At 42.5% G+C, this 22,066-nt stretch overlaps 1 protein-coding gene across 1 annotated transcript in view; it reads left to right on the top strand.

Annotated features, from left to right (window-relative positions):
* CSMD2 (CUB and Sushi multiple domains 2) overlaps nt 1-22,066 on the top strand; it is a 797,331-nt gene that overhangs the window by 84,105 nt on the left and 691,160 nt on the right. The window contains 1 exon segment of the mRNA XM_064281672.1: nt 267-483. Within this exon segment, the coding sequence (XP_064137742.1) occupies nt 267-483 (217 nt within the window).

Below are 22,066 nucleotides of genomic sequence, written 5' to 3'. Positions count from 1 at the left end.
TCGGAGCCTTACTATCCCATCTCACAGAATTGTTCTCAGATTTGAATAAAAAATACGCCCATTTTATCAGCTGGACAGTGTCTGGCACACAGTGAGCTCACAGTCAATGTTAGTCATCACCTTTCCTCCTCTGTGCTAAGCATAGGGCTGATCCCTTGGAAGCTCTTGGAAGAATGAGTTAACAATTCTTTAACACATTTCTCTCATCTCCCTGGAAGTTGCTGGGAATCCTGCCCGCACTGAACTACTCCCTTTCTCTCTCCCAGGCCAGAACTGCACGTTCCAACTGCAGGGTCCCAACGGGACAGTCGAGAGCCCAGGGTTCCCGTATGGCTACCCCAATTACGCCAACTGCACATGGACCATCACTGCAGAGGATCAGCACAGAATCCAGCTGGTGTTCCAGTCCTTTGCCCTGGAAGAGGACTTTGATGTCCTGTCGGTGTTTGATGGCCCGCCCCAGCCGGAGAACCTGCGAACAAGGTAACACCCTGCCCAACCTCCCCATAGCAAACAGCCGAGCCCCAAGCCCAGCTTTCAGAGAGGCAGAATTTGCTCAGCTGAAAGGTTTGCAGTCACTAACAAAGGCCTCTTATATTTAGGAAGTCCCTCTCAACTCCTCTGATTTCTTAACATTTTCTGTTTTTTTTTTTCCTGCTTAGAAGTATCTTATAAGAGGGATTGATGTATAGGACATTTGGGAAGACTAGATGGAAAATGTAAAAGGATTGTAGGTAAATTCACGTCTTTCTGTTGAAACTGATTTTGCTTGGAGACTTATGTCTGTGTGTATAACTATTGTGTTTGTGTATATTGCACACAGGGAAATATTTATTTTCTCCCCTTGGACTCAGCAGACATGTGGGTGATATCAGAGAGCAATGGGCAGTGAATATGTGTTGTGTCTTATATTGAAAGCCATCCATACTTTATTGGCATTGGCCTTGAATTTGTGTGGCCTTGGCTGTGGTTGTAGAATCGGAAGTTTTGGGGAAGTTCTCACTCTAGTAAACCATACTCAAGTTGTTGGAAGAGACAACTGTGGAGGGGGCGAGTCTGCTTTCCTGAACCTGTGGGCTGCCTCCAAGTGGTGGAGTTCATATGTGAAGAGGGCAGGCCAGGGCCCCACTGCAGAAAGGGTACACTTTTCTGGGGCAATGGCAAGGCCTCACTGTCATAGCTCTCCAGGTTGTGTTGACTAGGCCTGCTGTGCCCATCAAAAAGCCTTGTCTCTGTCCTACCAGCCAGGCGTCAGGGATTCCCAGGAAGCCAAAGGGTTAATGACTTGCCAGGCAAGCCCTGGGGAGCCCGAAGTGCTAATTGCCTCTAATGACTTGGTGCACTAATGAATGAATGGTTCCCTGCCAAGCGCTTAACCTCAAAGCTTTGTTTAAGACTGACTATCTGAGCCTTTGGCTTCTTAGCTCCTGGAGCAGGGTCACAAACAGCATTTACAGGACAGCTTCCAGCCTATTATCTCCCTTCCCAGCCTTCTTAGGGCGTTGCAGAGGTTAGGCCAGAGGCCTGCAGGGGGCATGTCTGGGGCCCCACTGACAAAGAGCTCCTCCTGGGCAGGACTGGGCTTATCCATCTTCCCTTGACATTCAGCAAGGTTTAGCACACAGTAGGTCCTCAGTAAGAGATTGATGAATGGACTGGAGTCCTCTTCATTCATTCCTTCAGCCAATATTTCATTAGCCCCTATTATGTCCCAGACACTGGCCTAGGTGCTGGGGATACAGCAGTGGACCAAACAAGGTCACTGACTCTCATGGAAGTTGCCTGCAAGTGAGGGAAACTGACATGGAAATATTTAAAAAAAAATTTTTTTTTCATAACATGGCAGGTGCTATGCGGAACAAGCAGGCAGGGTGAGAGAGTGATGGCAGGGATCCGAGTATTTATAGCGTGGTCAGGGAGGCCTTTCTAAGGAGGAGATATTTGAACAGAGACCTGAATCATGGAGGGGGGAACTGTGTGGGAGAACTTTCTAGGCCAAGGGTACAGCAAATATAAAGGCCTTTGAAAGGGTGCTCCTGGCATCGTGGGGCCCAGTCCTGCCGTGCACATCGCTCCTTGGCTAAGCCAGCCATGTTGAAGGAGAGGGCCTGTGATTTTGGTACCATCACTCTAGGCTATCCCACACCTTAAGATGTAATTTTGATGATCCACTAGTGTGAACGGGGACACCCTGGTGGCATAGTGGTTAAGAGCTATGGCAGTTCGAATCCACCAGGTGCTCCTTGGAAACTATGGGGCAGTTCTCTCTGTCCTATAGGGTTGCTATGAGTTGAATCGACTCAATGGCAACGGGTTTGGTTTTTTTTTTTTAGTGTGAATGGACTCAAACATACCAACAATCATGAAGATGGCCCAGAACTGGGCAACATTTTGGTCTGTTATACATAAAGTCGCCATCAGTTGGAGCCGACTCGACAGCAACTAACAACAACAACGAAAGTTTGAATTCATCTCACAAGTAGACAGGGGTATGCAGGAGGCCAGCAGCTAGAGCAGAGCCAGTGGGCGGGAGTGCTGGAAGGAGAGGCTGTGGTAGGTCACGAAGGGCCTTATAGGCCATGTAAAGACTTTGCTTTTGTCCTGAGTGAAACAGGGTTTTTTGCCCTTGGAGGGTTCTGAAGCAGAGGAGGAATCTGCTCTGGCTCACCTTTGAGGGAATGTGGGGAGAATGCAGTGACAGAGGTGAGGATGGAAGCCGCCCATTTGGCGTGTGTTGTAATATAGCCCAGGGGAAAGATGAAGGAAGCTTGCGCTCTGATGGAACCCAGAGCTGACAAGATTTGCTGTTAGATTGGATGTGTCGCAGGGAAAGAGTACCCAGTGAGCAAGGGAAGCATGAGCTTACTTGTGCTTACTCACTAATCTGAAGTGCACAATTTCACATGGGTTTCACCACATCAAAGATACAGTGAACTCCATGTGAAATTGTGAACTACAGATTAGTAAGTAAGCACAAGTAAGCCTGTGTGTACCTTGCTTACTGGTTAATCCATCCCTGGATGTGGGATATAGGAGAAAAAGGGGCCAGGATGATTTTAGAATCTTTGGCCTGAATAAGTGGTAGAAAGAAGTAGCTGTTTCCTGAGACAGAGACGGCTGCAGGAGGAGCATATGTTGGGAAAGCTGAAGGTTGGAAGTTAAGACTTCAGTTTGGCCCTATAAAATTTGAGATACCTCCCTGGGTGGTGCAAATGGTTAAGTGCTTGACTTCTAGCCAAAAGGTTGGTGGTTCACACCCACCGGAAGGTACCTCAGAAGACAGGCCTGGCAATCTGCTTCTGAAAGGTCGCAGCCTTGAAAACCCTATGAGCAGTTCTACTATGCACACATGAGGTCACCATGAGTTGGAATTGACTTTGTAACAACTAACAACAACAACAATTAGATATCCAGGTGGAGCCATTGAATATGCTCTTGAATGTGTGACTTTAGAGTTCAAAGAACTTAGGGCTAGAGATGAAGTCAGGAGACTGGGAATGGTGGTGTCTAAAACCATGAGACTGGAGAAGGTGGTAAGGGAGAGATCCTCTCCATCGAATTTTGAGCTAAAGCAGCGTCTGTGTGTAAACTTTTGTTGAATGGTGAGTAAGTGATATAAGACTGAAAGTCTACTAGGTCAGTGGGGTACTTGGTAGAGGTGTGTGGACAGCTGGAGGCAAGCTCTCTAACTCCACTGACTCAAGGAGACTGGAAGACAAGTTCCTTTGTCTGGCCCTGGCTGGCCGTTTTGCTGTCCTCCAGGATTATTTCCGCTTTTCTTGCTCCTAAGGCAGGGTCCAAACATATGTGGTCAGGCCAGTTTTCTGACATTTGGTTTTTCTGACTCTGAGTGGGGGGTGAGGATGTCTTAGTTTCTTAGGGCTACCATAACATAATATCACAGAGTGGGTGGCCTTAAAGAGCTGAATTTATTGTCTCACAGTAAGAGTCCAAGGAAGGCTAGACATCTAAATCAGGGCACTGGCTGTATGGTAGAGCTCTTTGTTGGTAGCTTCAGGTGTTCCTTGTTCGTTGGCATTCCTTGGCTTGAAGACAGATCTTCACAAGGTCTCTTTCCCCTGTGTCTGTCTCTGTGTCCATTCTGCTCTTTTTATAAGACCCCACTCAGAAGGGATTAGGTTTAGGACCCCACTGCTCTGGTATGACTACATTAACAAAACAAAAGAAATCCCTAATTCCAAATGGGGTCATATTTACAGGTACAGGGGTTAGGACTTCCACATTTCTTTTGGGGGGACATACATCAGTCCATAACAGGGGGAATACATCAGACCCACCAGAGGTGGGGACTGCTCTAGCCTTTGCTCTAAGGCATGGAAGAGTGGAAGCTTCCATGACCTAAAGGGGTGGTCATGGCAGAGAAGGCTTCTTGTTTGTCCTGAGGATGCAGAGAGGCCTGGATGTGACCCTGGCTACAGCACAGCCCACTTTGGCCAACCAGCCATGTTTGAGGAGGAGGATCTCAGGGTTTGTACCTTCAGTAGGTCACCCCAGACCCTTCTTGGGCTCCTTGTCTCTGCCATCTTTGTGACTTGCTCGCTTGAATTCATTTCAGAAATAGCCAAGGGCATGTGGACTTAGCCAAGGGCAAAGGCAGGAAAGGGGCTTCTGCTTCTTAACACTGCTGGGGCCAGAGGAGCTCACACCTTGGGAAACAGTAGAAGGGCAGATGCCTAGAGAAAACAATCCAGATAGCATTGGAAACTGCTCTCCTTGAAGGTGTGGAATAGTATTCCTTTGGAGGGAGATGGCAAGCATGTGTTCGGTGGAGACCCTTGAGTCTGAGAATTTTTTTCATGTTCTTGCATGTTGTTAGTCTATTCAGGTTCAAAATGTGTTTCGTCTCTTCGTGTGTCAGCTTCTATAATCGATGATTGTCTAGAAAATCATTCATTTGATTGAGATTTGTCAGTGTATTAGCCTAGAATTGTACTGAGTTTCCCAGGCAACATTTCTTTCTCTTCAGTATCTGAGATTACATCCCCTTTCTCAGATCTGATACTGTGCATTTGTGGTTTCCTTTTTTTTTTTTTTTAACTCAATGAGTCTTGCCAGGAGTTTGTCTGTTTTATTGGTCTTTTTAAAGCTCCAACTCTAAGGTTATCAATTTTGCTTTTTCTCTGTTATCTAACTTATTGTTTTCTGCTTTTATCTGTATTCATTCTCTTCTCCCACTTACCTTAGGCTGATGTTGCTCTTTTCCTGACTTTGTGAATTGAATTAAATAATGAAAACATTAAGAGGCATTTTCCCCTAAGTACGACTTTGAACATGTGCCATAAATTTTGATGGATAGTTGTTATTTTATAAAGAGTGTCTAATTGCACTTTTTCTTCCCTCTTTGACTCTAGGGTTTTGCCATCAATTTTTCAGGAAATATTTATTACTCTTAAAAACTTACTTTCTAGTTTTATTCCATTGTGATTTGATTGTAATTTCTATTTTGGAGAATTTGGTAATTTTTTTTCCTCCACAATAAGGTCATTTTTTGTAAATACTCTGCAACTATTTGAAAAGAATATATGTTTTGTGGTTGAAGGGTGAAAACAACTCGTGCTTATTAATATTATTCAACTTTTCTAATTTCTTATTTATTGCTTAATTAATATTAATAAAATTAATATTATTAATATTAGGAATATATTGATCTCACATTTACACCATGGTCAATTTCTCCTTGTATTCCTGAGATTTCATTTTATATATTTTGTTGCTGTACTTTTCAGTACATAAATATTTTTAGCATTAGATCTTCAGAGTGAATTTTGTATTTTCTTAGTATAATAATCTTTAACCTTAAATATTTTTTTGTCTTAAATTCTACCTTGATACTAATATTGTGACCTTTGTTTTCTTTTAAGTTTTATTTATTGGGTCCATCTTTGCCAAGTCCTCTATTTTTAATATTTCCATATCATTTTTTAAGATACATCTCTTAGTACAGCTTATATTGAATTTTTTTTTTTTTTTTTTAAACTCTAACTGAGTAGGCTTCATTCTTGAATAGGCAGGTTCAATCCAATCACACTTTTTTTTTGGTGATAACTGATATGTTTGCTCTTCTATAATATTTTATGCATTCTAATTTTACATGTTCTTATCATTATTTCCTTTTTTCCCCTCTGTATTCAAGTTTTCTTTATTTTCCTGTGATTTTCGTTCTAAAACCCATTGCCATCGAGTTGATTCTGACTCATAGCGACCCTATCGGACAGAGTAGAATTGCTCCATAGGATTTCCAAGGCTGTAAATCTTTAAGGAAGCAGACTGCCATATCTTCCTCCTGTGGAGCAATTGGTGATTTTGAACTGCCAACCTTTTAGTTAGCAGCCGAACACTTAACCACTGAACCACTAGGGTTAAAGCTACTTTTTCAGAAAACATTTTAAGCTACCTTTTTTGTCAGCATCCTCCCTAGCTAGCTTTTTTCTTAATCTAGACTTACTGGCACTGTATTTTGTAGAAATTTCTTGGTTTTTGTGACATGTAGGTACCTGTCTCTTTTTCCTAGTTTCCAAAACTGACATAGATATTCCCTCTTTTTATAGGGGATCATTTTCATGGGAATTTAGGGGGTCAAACTTAGGGGGAGTTTAACATGTTGTCTTGGCTCTCCATGTTGAACTGGAAATTTCTCAAAGGTTTTTAATCTTTTCAGTGCTATTGTGACTAGAATTATTTTTTAAAATTTATTTTCGAATTGACCATTGCTAAGATGTTTTTGTTAGGTGCCATTGAGTTGATTCCAACTCATAGCAACCCCATGTTACAACAGAATGAAGGACTGTCTGATCCTGTGCCATCCTCTATATCATTGCTAAGACACGGACACATAATTGATTTTTGTATATTAATCTTGTATCCTGTGACCTTGCTGAACTCATTTATTAATTTTATGGGTTTTTTTGTGGGGGGAAAGGGGTGAATCCCTTAAGATTTTACACTTAGAGGAACATGTCATCTGTGAGTAAACACAACTTTACTTTTTCCTTTCCAATATAGATGCCTTTTCATTTCTTTTCTTTTTCCTGATTGCAGTAGATAGAAACTTCAGCACAATGCTGAATAAAAGTACGAGAATGGACATCCTTGCTTTGTTCCCGGTCTTAAAGGGAAACATTCTTTTCATCTTAAGAATAATATTCACCATAGGTGTTTTGTGGGTGCCCGCAAATAAAGGTTTTTAAGCAGAGGACTTATGTGATCTGACTGCAGTTTGAAAAATGCACTGGAATGTCCAGGCAGGCCAGGCAAGAGAGGCGATAGCCTGGACTAGAACGAGGACGAGAGAGAAGAGGGTGTGGATTTGTATGATGTTACGGAAAAGAGTAGGGAACCCTGGTGGCACAGTAGTTAAGCACTAGGCTGCGAACCGACAGGTCAGCGGTTTGAACCTACTAGCTGAGGGAGAAGATGTAGCAATCTGCTTCCTTAAAGATTTCTGGCCTTGGAAACCCTATGGGACAGCTCTACTCTGTCCTACGTAGGACACTAGGAGTTGGAACTGACTCAACAGCAGTGAGTTTGGTTTTTTTGGTTTTGGTTTACAGGAAGCACTTATCCTCAGAATTGATGGTAAATATATAGGGACTGTGGAGGAGGAATAAGGAAAAGGAGGACTTAGAGGATGACTCCAAAGTGTCTGCTTAGAAGCAGAAAACAAGCCAGATCAGCCCACAGTGAATTCCAGTCTCCAGTAAAATGTGTTCTTGTGGGGTACTTGAAGCATGCTCTTTACAGGTATTATTTTATGTTTCATGGTCAAGTCTAATCTTTGTCTGAAGAGCTGGCTTCGGGAGTGGTTTTAGTTCTGGGATAACAGAGAGTCCGGGGCCCAGGTTCTCTTTTTACTCTTTTGGTGAAGTCTTTTGATGAGCATAAGTGTTTGATTTTTAGGAGTTCCGAGTTATCTAGCTTCTCTTCTGGTGTTTGTGCACTGTTAGTAATGTTTTGTATTCTTTTTATGCCGTGTATTGGTTTTTTTATTTATTATTATTAGGGATTTTGCATTATCGCTTTTTTTTCTTCCATGATCTTTATATTTAGATCTTTGATCCATTTTGAGTTAGTTTTTGTGCATGGTGTGAGGTATGGGTCTTGTTCCATTTTTTTGCAGGTGAATATCCAGTCATGCCAGCACCGTTTGTTAGAGACTGTTTTTTGCAAATTCACGGACTTTGAAAGGTCTTTGTCAAATATTAGCTGCTCATAGGTGGTTATTTTTTTCATAGGTGGTTAAATTTACGCCTGGATTCTGAATTCTGTTCTGATGGTCTATGTTTCTTTTGTACCAGTCCTGGGCTATTTTGACTACCGTGGTGCAGTATAATAGGTTCTAAAATCAAGTAGTGTGAGGCCTCCCACTTTGTTCTTCTTTGATAAGGCTTTATTTATCTGGGACCTCTTCCCTTTCCATATGAAGTTGGTGATTTTTTTCTCCATCTCGCTAAAAAAATGTCGTTGGAATTTGGATTCGGATTGCATTGTATCTGTAGATCACTTTGGGTAGAATTAACATTTTCATAGTGTTGAGCCTTCCTATCCACAAGCAAGGTATGTTTTTCCACTTATGTAGGTCTCTTTTGGTTCCATGCAGTAGTGTCTTACAGTTTTCTTTCTACAGGTCTTTTACGTTTCTGGTTAGATTTATTCCTAAGTATTTTATCTTCTTGGGGGCTATTGTAAGTGGTAATGATTTGGTGATTTCCTCTTTGAAGTTCTCTTTGTGGGTGTAGAAAAATTCTAATGATTTTTGTGTGTTTATCTTGTATCCTGATACTTTGCTGAAATCTTCTATTAGTTCCAGTAGTTTTCTTGTGGATTCTTTTGGGTTTTCTGTGTATAAGATCATATTACCTGCAAATAGGGATATTTTTACTTCTTCCTTACCAATTTGGATGCCCTTTATATCTTTTTCTTGCCTTATTGCTTTATCTAGGACCTCTAGCACAATGTTGAATAAGAGTGGTGATAAAGGACATCCTTGTCTGGTTCCTGTTCTCAAGGGGAATGCTTTCAGACTCTAATCTCTCCATTTAGGATGATGTTGGCTGTTGGCTTTATATAAATGCCCTTTATTATGTTGAGGAATTTCCCTTCTATTCCTATTTTACTGAGAGTTTTTATCATGAATGGGTGTTGAACTTTGCCAGAAGCCTTTTCTGCATCAATTGATAAAATCAAGTGGTTCTTATATTTTGTTTTATTTATATGATGGATTACATTGATTGTTTTTCTAATGTTGAACCATTCCTGGCTACCTGATATGAATCCCACTTGGTCATGGTGAATCATTTTTTTGATATGTTGTATTGGCTAGAATTTTGTTGAAGATTTTTACATCTATGTTCATGAGGGATATTGGTCTGTAATTTTCTTTTTTTGTGGTGTCTTTACCTGGTTTTGTTATCAGGGTTATGCTGGCTTCATAGAATGAGTTTGGGAGTATTCTATCCTTTTCTATGCCCTGAAATACCTTTAGTAGTAGTAGTGCTAACTCCTCTCTGAAAGTTTGGTGTTTTCCAGTGAAGCTGTCAGGGTCAGGGCTTTTATTTGTTGGGAGTTTTTTAATTCCCTTTCAATCTCTTCTTTTGTTATGGGTTTATTTAGTTGTTGTACCTCTGTTTGTGTTAGTTTAGGTAGGTAGTGTGTTTCTACAAATTTGTCAATTTCCTCTACGTTTTCAAATTTGTTGGAGTACAATTTTTCATAGTATTCTGTTACGATTCTTTCCGTTCAGTTTGGTCTGTTGTGATATCACCCATCTCATTTCTTATTTGGGTAATTTGCTTCCTCTCCTGTTTTTCTTTTGTCGTTTTGTCCAGTGGTTTATCGATTTTGTTGATCTTTTCAAAGAGTCAGCTTTTGGTTTTGTTCAATTGTTTTTCTAGTCTCTATTTCATTTAATTCTGTTCCGTTTTTTATTATTTGCTTTCTTCTTGTGTTTGAGGGCTCCTTTTGCTGCTCTCTTTCTATTAGTTTGAGTAGTAGGGTTAATGTTTTGGTTTTGGCCCTTTCTTCTTTTTAGATGTGTGCATTTACTTCTATAAATTAACCTATGAACACTGCTTTTGCTCTGTCCCAAAAGTTCTGGTAGGATGTGTTTTCATTTTCATTTAGTTCTGTGAATTTCTTTATTCCATCCTTAATTTCTTCTATAACCAAGAAGTTACAGAGCAAGTTAGTTTCCATTTATTTAATTAATTTTTTTTTTTTTGCTTTTTCTGTTATTGATTTCTACTTTTATGACTTTATGGTTCAGAATAGATGCTTTGTAATATTTGTATGTTTTGGATTCTGTTAAGACTTGCCTTGTGGCCTAATATGTGGTCTATTCTAGAGAATGTTCCATGTGCACTAGAAAAGAAAGTATACTTGGCTGCTGTTGGATGGAGTGTTCTGTGTATGTCTATGAGATCAAGTTGGTTGATTGTGGCATTTAGATCTTCCGTGTCTTTACTGAGCTTCTTTCTGGATGTTCTGTCCTTCACTGAAAGTGGTCTGTTGAAGTCTCCTACTATTATTGTGGAGCTATTTCCTCTTCAATGCTGTTAGAGTTTATTTTATGTATTTTGGAGCCCTGTCATTGGGTGTGTAAATATTTTTTGTAGTTATGTCCTCCTGTTGTATTAACCCTTTAATCATTATATAGTGTCATTCCTTATCCTTTGTGGTGGATTTTGCTTTAAAGTCTATTTTGTCAGAGATTAATACTGCCACTTCTGCTCTTTTTTTTTATTGTTTTTACTTGATGTATTTTTTTCCATCCTTTAAGTTTTAGTTTGTGTCTTTGAGTCTAAGCTGTGTCTCTTATAGGCAGCATATAATTGGGTCTTTTTTTTTTTTTTTTTTTTAATGCATTCAGCCGCTCTGTCCCTTTTTGGTGCATTTAATCCATTTACATTAAGCATAATTATTGATAAGTATGAATTTAGTGGTATCATTTTGATGTTTTTTTTGTGTGTGTGTTGTTGACAGTTTCTTTGTTCCACTTTATTTTCTGTGTGGAGTCATTTTTCTTTATGTATTTTCTTTCATCTTTTTCATTGTTGATTTTGTATTTGCTGAGTTTTTATTTATTTATTTTTTTCTTTTGATATGTAGAATTGTTAGTTTCCTTTGTGGTTACCTTAATAATTATCTCTATTTTTCTAAGTTTAAACCAATCTTTTATTTCTTGATATCACCTTGACTTCCCCTCCAAGTGAAAGTTCTATGACTATTTAGTCCTTTTTTGTTTTAATGTTGTCATCTTTTGCATATTGACTCCTCTGTTTCCTTATTTTAAGTGTTTTAGCTTTGATTTATTTTTGTGACTTCCCTTTCTGGATTAATATCTGGTTGTTCTGTCCTGTGTTCTAGTCTTGGGTTGTTATCTGATGTTATTGATTTTCTATCCAGAGAACTCCCTTTAATATTTCTTAAAATTTTGGTTTGGTGTTTACAAATTCCTTTAAACTTCTTTTTATTTGGAAATGCCCTAATTTCACCATTGTGTTTGAGAGACAGTTTTGCTGGATATATAATTGTTTGCTGGCAATTTTTTTCTGTCAAGGCTTTATATATGTCATCCCACTGCCTTCTTGCTTAATTACATGGTTTCTGCTGAGTAGTCAGAGTTTAGTCTTACTGCCTCTTCTCTGTAGATGACTTTTCGTTTATCCCTAGCCACTCTTAAAATTTTCTCTTTCTCTTTGGTTTTGGCAAGTTTGATTATATGTCTTGGTGACTTTCTTTTGGGACCTACCCTATGTGGGGTTCGATGAGCTTCTTGTGTAGATGTCTTCTCATCTTTCACATTATCACAGAAGTGTTCTGCCAACAAAACCTCAACAGTTCTCTCTGTATTTTCTGTTATCCCTCCCTGTTCTGGTACTCCAGTCACTCGTAGGTTATTCTTCTTGATAGAGTCCCACATAATTCTTAGGGTTTCTTCATTTTTTAAAATTCTTTTATCTGCTTTTTTCCTCAAATAAGTTGATGTCAAGTGCTTTATCTTTAATCTCAGTAATTCTGACTCCATTGCCTCAATTCTGCTTCTATGACTTTCTATTGAATTGTCTAATTCTGAAATTTTATTTGTAATCTTTTGGATTTCTGTTTACTGTCTCCCTGTGGATTCTTGCAGCCTGTTAAATTTGTCATTATGCTTTTGTATAACCTTCTTCAGTTCCTCTGTTGCTTTGTTTATGTGTTCTTCGGCTTGGTCTGTGTTTTTTGCTTGATGTCCTTCCTGATCTCTTGAAGAGCTCCATGTATTAATATTTTGAATTCTAAATTCTGATAATTCCAAAAAAAAATTCTCTTCCTCTAGGAGGTTTCTTGATTCTTTGTTTTGGTTGCTTGCCGAAGCCATTGTGCTCTGCCTCTGATTTGATATTGACTGTTGTCTCTGAACCAGCAATAAGTTTATTATATTTATGTACTTTATGTTTGCTTACTGTGTCCTAGCTTCTTATTTTGTTTTGTTTTGTTTTGATATGACCAAATAGGCTGGTTGTGTCAGCTTTGATCATTGACATCTTTGAAACTCTCACATTCTGTCACCAGGTGGTTAGAGCTGTTACTAGGTATGTGAGCCCAGGAGTCCATTTACTTTTCTTGTGTGGATTCAGCTTAGGTGTCCAGGTTGTTGGTCACTGATTGTGTGGTGCAGGCTCTCACCTACAGTCCTAGACTGGCAGAGGTGATTGGAGTAGGCACAGGTATCTGGCTGCAGTAGGGGGCCATGTGCTGAGCAAGGCAGGGGACTGACGGCTGCCCCTGAGTGCCTGGGTGGAAGGTGTGTCCCTGTTGCCTAGAATGCATCAATGGGTGGGTTTTGCAACTGGACTTTGGGCACCCAGTGCTGTTGGCTGTAAGGACTGGGAGGCACCACTTTTTCTCAGACTGCTGTTGCTGGTGGCTAGGTAGAGTGGGTGGAGCCACCAGTCCTCAGGCCCCTGATGTGGGTAGGTGAGCACCCTGCTTAATGGGCAGGGCAGCGTCAAATGTCACAGATCTGCCATTCTCCCTTAGCTGTTGCAGTTGAAAAGAGGCTTCAGGTATACACCCTGTTGTACTGTGCTAATGAGGGCCTATGTTGCTGAAATGGGCCTACATAGATCTAGGCAGAGGTGAAAGGTATTCAAAGTCCTTGGACCCCTTATGCCTGTGCCTAGGGAAAGGGGCTGTGCCTCCCCAGAGCTCCTGGCTTAGGGGAGCTGGCAGATTATTTTTTCCTATTTGTTAATTTGTTCCCTCTCCAAAGCCAGGAGAATAGCTTGGGGTGCTTGATGGGTCCTTCTTCTGCCCCAGGGGTGCAGCTGTTGCTGAAGCCAGACTATGACCTGGACCAGAGCAGGGTGGGTGCAGGTAAATGGGAAAGAGGTACTTCCCAGAAGAGGGAAGGGTTTTTTGATCTGCGTGGTAGGTTAGACACTTGGATTTAACTCTCACCAATTCAGCATTGCCTCTCCCTGGCTCTGGAGGCTTGAACAGACTTTCCGCCGCTCAGTTTCTCCCAATGTGGGAAGGGCGTCCTGACCGCCACTCCTTGCCACAGCCCATGCGCTGCAGTCGATCCAGCCTACAGTATGCCAGCCGGGTCAAGTCTGGCAATTCCTCACTGTTTCTGAACTGTCTCTCCCTCCCCGTGCCACTCCGTCTGAGTCCTCAACTTTGTCTTTGATGTTCATGGCTCCTAGATTGTCATATATAATCAATTCATTTGTTTTTTCAAGTCTTTGTTGTAAGAGGAACCACTGGAAGCGTCTGACTACTCCACCGTCTTGTCCCTGCCTCCCATCAGACTTTTTAGATCAGGGAATTGCAGGTGTGAAGACAGCAGTGGAAAAGGCGATGGGCTGAGGTTGTTGGTGGCATTACTGATCCCATGGTAACCCTCACTCTGCCACTCCCCCCACCTGCCCCGGACCTCCCTCCCATGGGATGGACTACCTCAAGGGTAGTGGCAGGCTTCTCTTTGCGTGTATCACCTAAATGCTTCCTGTTTTTGTTTTCTAAAACCTGAACTATGGTTGTCACAACTAGGGCGGGGGATGCTACTGGTAACTAGTGGATAAAGGCCAGAGATGCTGCTCAGTATCCTACAATGGCCAGGACAGTCTCCATCAACAAAGAATTGTCTGGCCCCAACCATCAATAGTCCTGAGGTTGGGAAACCCTGAGGTAGAGATTGAGGAGTTAAGGCCTTTAGCATCAGCCATGTCAGTGACCTTGGACAAATCAGTCAACTCACCTGAGCCTCAGTTTCCTCCTCTGCAAAATGGTGAGCCCTGTGTGATGCTGTTACTGACAGCTGCACCTGGCACCGCTGATGAAGAGGTGCCTATCAGCACAGTGTGCACAGCTTGTTCTGTATGCAGATGCCATTCATCTCCCGACGACGCCCTTTCTTCACCAGGAGTTCATAGCCATCTCCTTGAAAGCATCTCACATTTCGTCTAGAGCTGTTCACAAGCAGCCACATCCCAGGGTGCCGGAAGGCAGTGTCTGGCTGCTTGAAATTAAATTTACAATAGAAGCTGATCAGATTCGTCTCATAATGGATCAGGGTGGGAAACAGGAGTCAGAGATGGTCTTGAATGCCAGGGAGCCTGTAGGAGTTTGGAAATTAGTAAGAAAAGAACAAAGAGCCTTTCAGATAATGCAGTGCCACCCTTGCCCAGATGAATGACTGAAACAATCCCCACCTCTCTGCTTTTGCACAATTAGATGGCCTTTCAATGCTGGCAAACATCCGATTGCATTGCAGTTAAATGTGGAATGAAGTTTTCTAATGGAACACGAGCAAACATCTACGGAGGCACTGCTAATAAACTGCATTGCTGTATAGTGGCGGGTTTATAGGGAGCTGGCGATGACTGCACCAGTTGAGCACAGCTAAGCATTCTTGAATTTAGACATTTGGGCTGAAGTTATGGGAAACAGTACAACACATTCCGTCACTTATTGGCAATACACATGCTGTCGCCAGCCTAAGGTGGAATGTAGTTTTTGTCATTTGGAGCTGGTTGCAGATTTCACTCAACTGGTGTTAGACACCTGTTTGGAAGTTGTAAAAGTCCACAAATTTGCCAGATTTACTGTCTTCTTATGAATATGTATCACAGAAGAGGCTCCCAGTGGACCTGTCTGTTGCCTAGTATTCCCTAAAGTGTGTACCTGGCACATCGATAGGGTCATCTTTGGAGGGTCCTCTCCCCAGAGTGCCTGGAGAATGTGCTCCTCTAGGCAGGAGGTGGCTGAAATGACCCCTGTGGATGAGGGAGAAGTTCTTTGTTCAGAATTGAAACACAGAGAGAGAGAGGATGCTGGAAAAGGGAGAGAAAGAATGATGTTCATTACCACCACTAGTTGCTGTCACGTCAATTCCTACTCGTGGCCACCCCATGGGTTGCAGAATAAAACTGCTCTCCCTAGGGCTTTCATGGCTATGAACTTTGGGAAGCAGATCGCCAGGCCTTTCTTTCAAGGTGCCTCAGGTTGGTTTGAACTGCCAACCTTTTGGTTAGTAGCTACACACTTAACCATTTGCACCACTCAGAGAGTCCAGAAATGATGGTACTGGGCACCCGTTATGTGCCAGCCACCATGGTAGGCTCATTTGTTCATTCATTGTCATTTATTCGACATTTATTGAATGCCCACCAGAGGGGTGGATACAGTTGGAATACAAGGGTTGACAAGACAGTGTCTACCTTCAAAGAACTTACAGCCTCTTTGAAGAGTCAGAAAGTAAGCAGGCAGAGACAGTCCAGGATGCTAAGTGCTATGACTGGGACTTGACCTAACCCTGGGAAAGATCTCTGTAAATGCTGATCTCTAAGCTTCGGAAACCCGGGTGGTGTAGTGGTTGAGAGCTATGGCTGCTAACCAAAAGGTTGGCAGTTTGAATCCACCAGGTGCTCCTTGGAAACTCCTATGGGGCTGTTCTACTCTGTCCTATAGGATCACTATGAGTTGGAATCAACTGGACAGCAATGGAGTCAATGGGGGATGCGTAGAATGCCCTCCCTCCACTCTGCCCCTTTGCTTACTGATCTCTGACTCATTCTTCATCTCAATTCAGTTGTCACTTCCTTTCTCAGGGACTCGTTCCTGACACACCACCTCCCCACAACCTTCAAATTCCCCTGTAGCTTCTCGCAGCATATAAACATCTCGTTCCTTGGATCTTTATAGGCCATCTTCCTCCCGCAGATTACTGCACATCTGCTCTTCATGGTTTTACATGTGTGTATGCGTGATTGTTTGATTTATGTCCTTCTTCTTCACAAAACTGTAGGCTCCTTGACTACAGAGACTGTTGGAGTTGACTCGATGGCAATGGGTTTTTGTTGTTGTTATATCTCCAGGACCTAACACAGTGCCTGGCTCAGCACAGTGCCTGGTACAGTATATGCTCAGCAAATATTTATGGAGTGAATGAATGGATGCTTTCTGGAGGAAGGGATGATGACAGGGCACGGAAGGTGGGATGGAAGAGGGTTCCAAGGCAAGAGAATAGCATGTGCACAGGTCCAGGTTAAAGTGGGAGAAAGGCGAGGTGCAGAATGACAGTGGGTTCATGGTGACTGGAGTGCAATGGGGAGGTGGAGGAGTAGCTGGAGCCAGATCACCAAGGCCCTATGCCATGCCGGGGAGCTAGGCACAGACTGTAAAGGTTTTATATACATATTACATGCATTGCCTGTTTTAATTGAACAATGTTGTGTTCATTTCCTTGTTAGTAGTTGCCATCGAATTGGCTCTGACTTGTGGTGACCCCATGTTTAACAGAACCAAATGTTGCCCAGTCCTGCACCATTTTCAAAATTGTTGGTATGCCAGCATCCATTATTGTGGCCACTGTGTATTTTGAGTGCCTTCCAATTTAGGAGGCTCATCTTCCAGCACTATCTCAGACAATACCCTGTTGTGTTTCATAGAGTTTTCATTGGCTAGTCTTGGGAAGTAGATCACCAGACCTTTCTTCCTAGTCTTTGTGAGCCTGAAAGCTCCACTGAAACTTGTCCACTGTGGGTGACCCTGCTGATGTTTGAAATACTGGTGGCATAGCTTCCAGCATCCTGGCAAGACAAAAGCCACTGCAGTACAACGCTGATACACTGGTGGTGGATTAATTTCCTAGGACTGCCATAACAAAATACCACAAACTGGGTAGCTTATGAGGATGGAAATTTATTCTAGAGGCTAGTATACGGAGGAAAACATATGAGGGCCTCCAAATCAACTTGTCAGCCGGGCCTAGCTCCCTCCAAAGTGGGGAGGTGAAGATTTTTTTCTAGTCTCTTCCAGCTTCTGGTAGCCTGAGATGTTCCATGGATCTTTACAGGCTGTCTTCCCTCTGTCTGTCTGTTGTGTCTCTTCTCCTCCTTTGTAAGGACACCACTCAGGTTGGATTGGGGTCCACCCTACTCTGCGTGACCTCAGGTTAACCGATAACATCTTCAAAGACTCTCTTTCCCAACAAAGTCACATTCACAGGTGCCAGAGGTTAGGACTTCAACATATATTTTGGGGGGACACAGTACAACCCATAACAGCTGGGTAGTACTAATTCTCATTGCAGAGGTCAGGTAAGCGTCTAAGGTATCTTAGCTGGTAAGTGGCTGAAGGAGGGGTGGTCCATAGGTCTTTTAGGGCAGAAACCGGGCTTTTTGTTTCCCTAACAAAGTACTTTCTCACTGCTTTGAGTTCATTTGCATCCATTTAATTTATTATTTTTTTTAAAGCACTTTCTTTAAAATAGTAAAAGTAATAAGTACTGGCTGTTTAAAAAAAAGTCAAGCAGTACAGTGTTGTACTGAGTGAAAAAGTACAAGTGCCTCCTTCCCGGGCCCTTGTCCCAGCCCTGCTCCCTGGAGGAAACCGCTGTTAACAGTTTGGTGTGTGTCCAATTTCTTTTTAAATAAAGATTCATTAAACTGCCCATGAGACTTATTGGGACATCCATCAGCCCTTTAAAAATTGTTCTGATGAATTAAGTGTAAACTAATTAGAAACATGGATTCAATTACCCTCGAAACACACAAGGGTTTAATAATTAATACGAAGAGGGCTTGAGGCCAAAGGCGTTATGGATTTTATCAAACCCCTAACATCTGAAAAGTGAATACGTTTGATTCACCCGAAATGCTGGCAGATTTGCCATCTGGAGGCAAACCTGCTGGTAGGAGCTGTCTATTTAATCAGGGAAGTTATCTATGATTAGGAAGGAGTCAGCTAAAGTGGTGTATAGAGGCCAAAGCCTGCTGGGTCTTGCTGGACGGAGCTGTCTTGAACAGTGCAGCAGCCTGTCTTTCCAGGTTACTGCAGCTGGCCACGTACATGGTCTTTCACCAGGCAAGTTTGGGGGCCGGGGGGCTGCTGAAGTCCCCAGCAATATCGCCGACCCTAACTGTGGGCCCAGAGCATCTGGGGAGCAATATTGAGCCAAAGAAGCACTGTAGGACTTTCAGGGAAAACATTCTGTTTATCCCCATGAACCTGTGATGAAAAGGACGGGTTTAGAGAAGGGTCGGGGGGTTGGAATACATATTGGTGTGTTTATACCAAGTGCTTTGTGTATTATATCTCATTTAATCTTCACAATCTTATAGAAGAAAGAATTATTACCATGATTTTATTGCTAAGGATATTGAGGCTCAAAGAGGCTACATGCCTTGCCCAAGTTCACTCGGCTAGTGAGTGCTGCAGCCATATGTGAACTCCCAGATTTGCTTGACACCCAAGTTCATGTAGGCGGGCACCGCCATACCCGGGATGAAAGGAGTTGTGGCAAGGGAGGGAAGAAGGGCCTTCCAGAGTGGGGCTAGGGAAACTAACTGCAGTGACCCATGGGTAGCCATGTGCTCCATCACCTAATGCCAAAGGGTGAGTTTGGGGGGACATAGTGGAGGAGTGGTTGTCAGCAGGTGATTTACAAAGCCAGGTGGACAGCAGTGTCGGAGGCTTGAGCAATTTGTCCATTCACAGGAGGACCCTGTGGTTCAAGGTCAAAATCAATTTTTCAAAATCAAGTCTCACTTTGCTCATTTGCCAAACCTACTATTTAAGAGCAGCCAAAATTTAAGGCCCTGTGGAGCTTCAGACTTGGGCCAAAAGGCTGTGCTGCCTACACCCCTCTCTGTGATCGGTCCTGCCCACAGTGTAATAAGGTGTTTGTCGAAGGTTTGATGTTACCCCAGAGTGGAGTTGGCCACCCCCAGACCCTCAGCTGCCCCTTTATTGAAAGTGCCTGCCAACATGGCTGTTGCTGAGATAGAAAAGTGTTTCCTCCTTTGTCCTCAACTCTTATTCCCTGAAATATGTTGCAACCTTGAACTTTTTGGACAATAGAAACCACTGTGCCAGGGTTCTTGGTAACCCTGTTGCCCTCAGGGTAGAGGCAAGCTTGGACAAGTAGTTCCAGACTTTACTCTGTTCCTTTGTCAGCAGAAGTGATGCCTAAATAAAGACCTCCCAAATGCTGAGTTCTTGTTTCCTTGGGAACAAGGTGGCTGCAGTGAGAGTGCTGACCCATGGAGCAAGAGAGCTGAGCACCTCCGGGCAAGAAGCTTCCTGGAGGAGCGGGATGCCTCTGGGCACTTACTGGTGAGCTAAAGAGCTTTAACAACTGCCTGAGTAGGGCAGAGGCCAGGCCCGAGCAGTGTTGGTGACAGAAGTTTATCTCTGGGCACAGTCAAGAATTGCCTTGATCAAAGAATGGTATCCCGATTTGTCCTGTTACCTCCAAGTTGATCCTGATCCTGAATTGTAGTCTGTTACTTCCCTAATAAACCCCATAATTGTGAGTATATGGCCTATGAGTTCTGTGTGGCTATTGCAACAAATTGTCCAACCCAGTAGAGAAGTAGAGAGTGCTGTGGGAGGGATGGCCGGTGTGAAAATTGATAAAAAGGGTTGCAGGGTGAAGGTATGTCTGACCTCCACCTCATAGGAATGAGCCTTGGGCTAATGCTGATGTAAGTTCTCCTTTCTTCCCCAGAAGTTAGAGGAGGCCAGATGCCACCTCATTTTTACAGTTGGGAAGCAGCTGTCCAGCCAGGGACAGTATTCCTCAGCCTCCCTTGCATCTAGGTGGGGCCATGTAGCTCAGTGGTCAATAGAATATGGGCAGATGTGATGTAAGTGGTCAATAGAATATGGACAGATGTGATGTACACTCCTTCTGTATATGGCTCAGAAAACCTGCACTGTGATCCTCTTTATCTCTTTCCCTGGAGACACAGGATGTAAGAAGCCTGAGTACCTGGTTGTCTATGTGGAATAGAACCCACTCCTTCCCAAGGACTGCTTCTAACGGGATTGGATTTTACATAAGTGAGAAATAAACTTTTATTGTATTAGGCCTTTGAGAGTCCAGGATTTAATCTATCATGGTAGCTAGTGTAAACCGGCTTAGCAAGTGCAAACTCTGAGTCTTGGCATTTAGGGATTTATTTTAGTACCTAGAGGTAGGTGAGAACTCTAAACAGCAAAGTCCCATTAGCTGTCCAGAACTGACCCTGGGTTTTATTTGCTTTCGGGAAGATGAAGCTCCTGGATGGTTCAACTTTTGTGCCTAAAAATTAGGCCATCAACCCATAAAGTGTGATATTTTTTAAAGCAGATTTTTTTTTTGTGCTTTTGACTTTTGGTGGATTCTCTTTGCACCAAGATATAGTCCTTCTTGTAGACCTTCTCCCTATTCTATCTCCCATGGCCTTGGCTGGGCATGCAATGTAGTGTGGTAGCTGAGAGGTAGGCTCTAGAGTCAGCCTGCCTGGGTTCAAGTCTTTGCTCTGCCTCTTACTGTGTGATGTTGAAGAAGTCATTCCTCTCTGAGTCTCAGTTTCCAAATTCATAAATAATAGTACCTACCCTGTAGGGTGGAGCATTGATGGTTCAGTGGTAGAATTCTCACCTTCCATGTGGGAGCCCTGGATTTGAATCCCGGCCAATGCACCTCAGCCTCAACCACAACCATCTGTCAGTGGAGGCTTGTATGTTGCTATGATGCCGAACAGGTTTCGGCAAAACTGCCAGACTAGGATGGGCTAGGAAGAAAAGCCTGGTGATAGACTTCCAAAAAAATCAGCCAGTGAAAAAAACCACAGCAGTCTGATCTGCAGCCAATCATGGGGATGACAGACGACTGGGCAGCATTTTGTTCTGTTGTATATGGGCTTGCCATGAGTTGGCAGCCGACTCAATGGCAGCTAACAACAGCAAAGCAACACCTTGTAGGGAAGTTTTGAAAGTTCAACTACCCTAAACCCAGAACCCAGTGCTGTCGAGTCAACTACCCTATGAAGTATAAAAAATTTAGAAAATGCTGAACACATGGTAAGCACTCAGTAAAAGTTAGCTTTATTATCGTTATTGCCCTTTCCAAAAGCCCAGACCTTTCAGCTATCTCCATTGTCACTACTCTGGCCCAAGCCACCATCATCTCTTGCCTTGATTATTGCAACAGCCTTCTACCTGGTTTCCTTGCTATCCCTTCAGTCTATTCTTAATACCAGAACTAGAGGGGTCTTTTTGTATTTCTTTTTAAAAAATAAACTTTTACTTAAAATAGCCTTTGATTTATAGAAAAGTTGTGATGATAGTATAGAATGTTCCCATCTACTCCAAACCCAGGTTCTCCTGTTATTAACATTATGTTGGTACATGTCACAATTAATGAATCAATACTGATACATTATTATTAACTAAAGCCAATGCTTTATTTAGATTTCCTTAGCTTTTGCCTACTGTCCCTCTTCTGTTTCAGGATCCCATCCAGGATATCACATTACATTTAGTCATCATGTCTCTTTAGGCTTCTCTTATCTGATGTTTTCTCAGACTCTTCTTATTTTTGTGACCTTAATAGTTTTAAGGAGTAATGGTCATGTATCTTGTAGAAAGTCCCACAGTTGGGATTTGTCTAATGTTCTTTTCATGATTAGGCCGGGGTTATGTGTTTTGAGGAAGAAGAACACGAAGGTAAAGTGCCACTAATATCACATTATGACTTATCACTATTGATGTTGACCTTAATCACCTGGCTGAC

This window comes from Loxodonta africana, chromosome 3 (assembly GCF_030014295.1).
Source record: "Loxodonta africana isolate mLoxAfr1 chromosome 3, mLoxAfr1.hap2, whole genome shotgun sequence".
In the NCBI taxonomy this organism is placed as follows: Eukaryota; Metazoa; Chordata; class Mammalia; order Proboscidea; family Elephantidae; genus Loxodonta; species Loxodonta africana.
The sequence above is the reverse complement of the archived record's forward strand: the minus strand, read 5'-3'. Positions and strand labels throughout refer to the sequence as shown.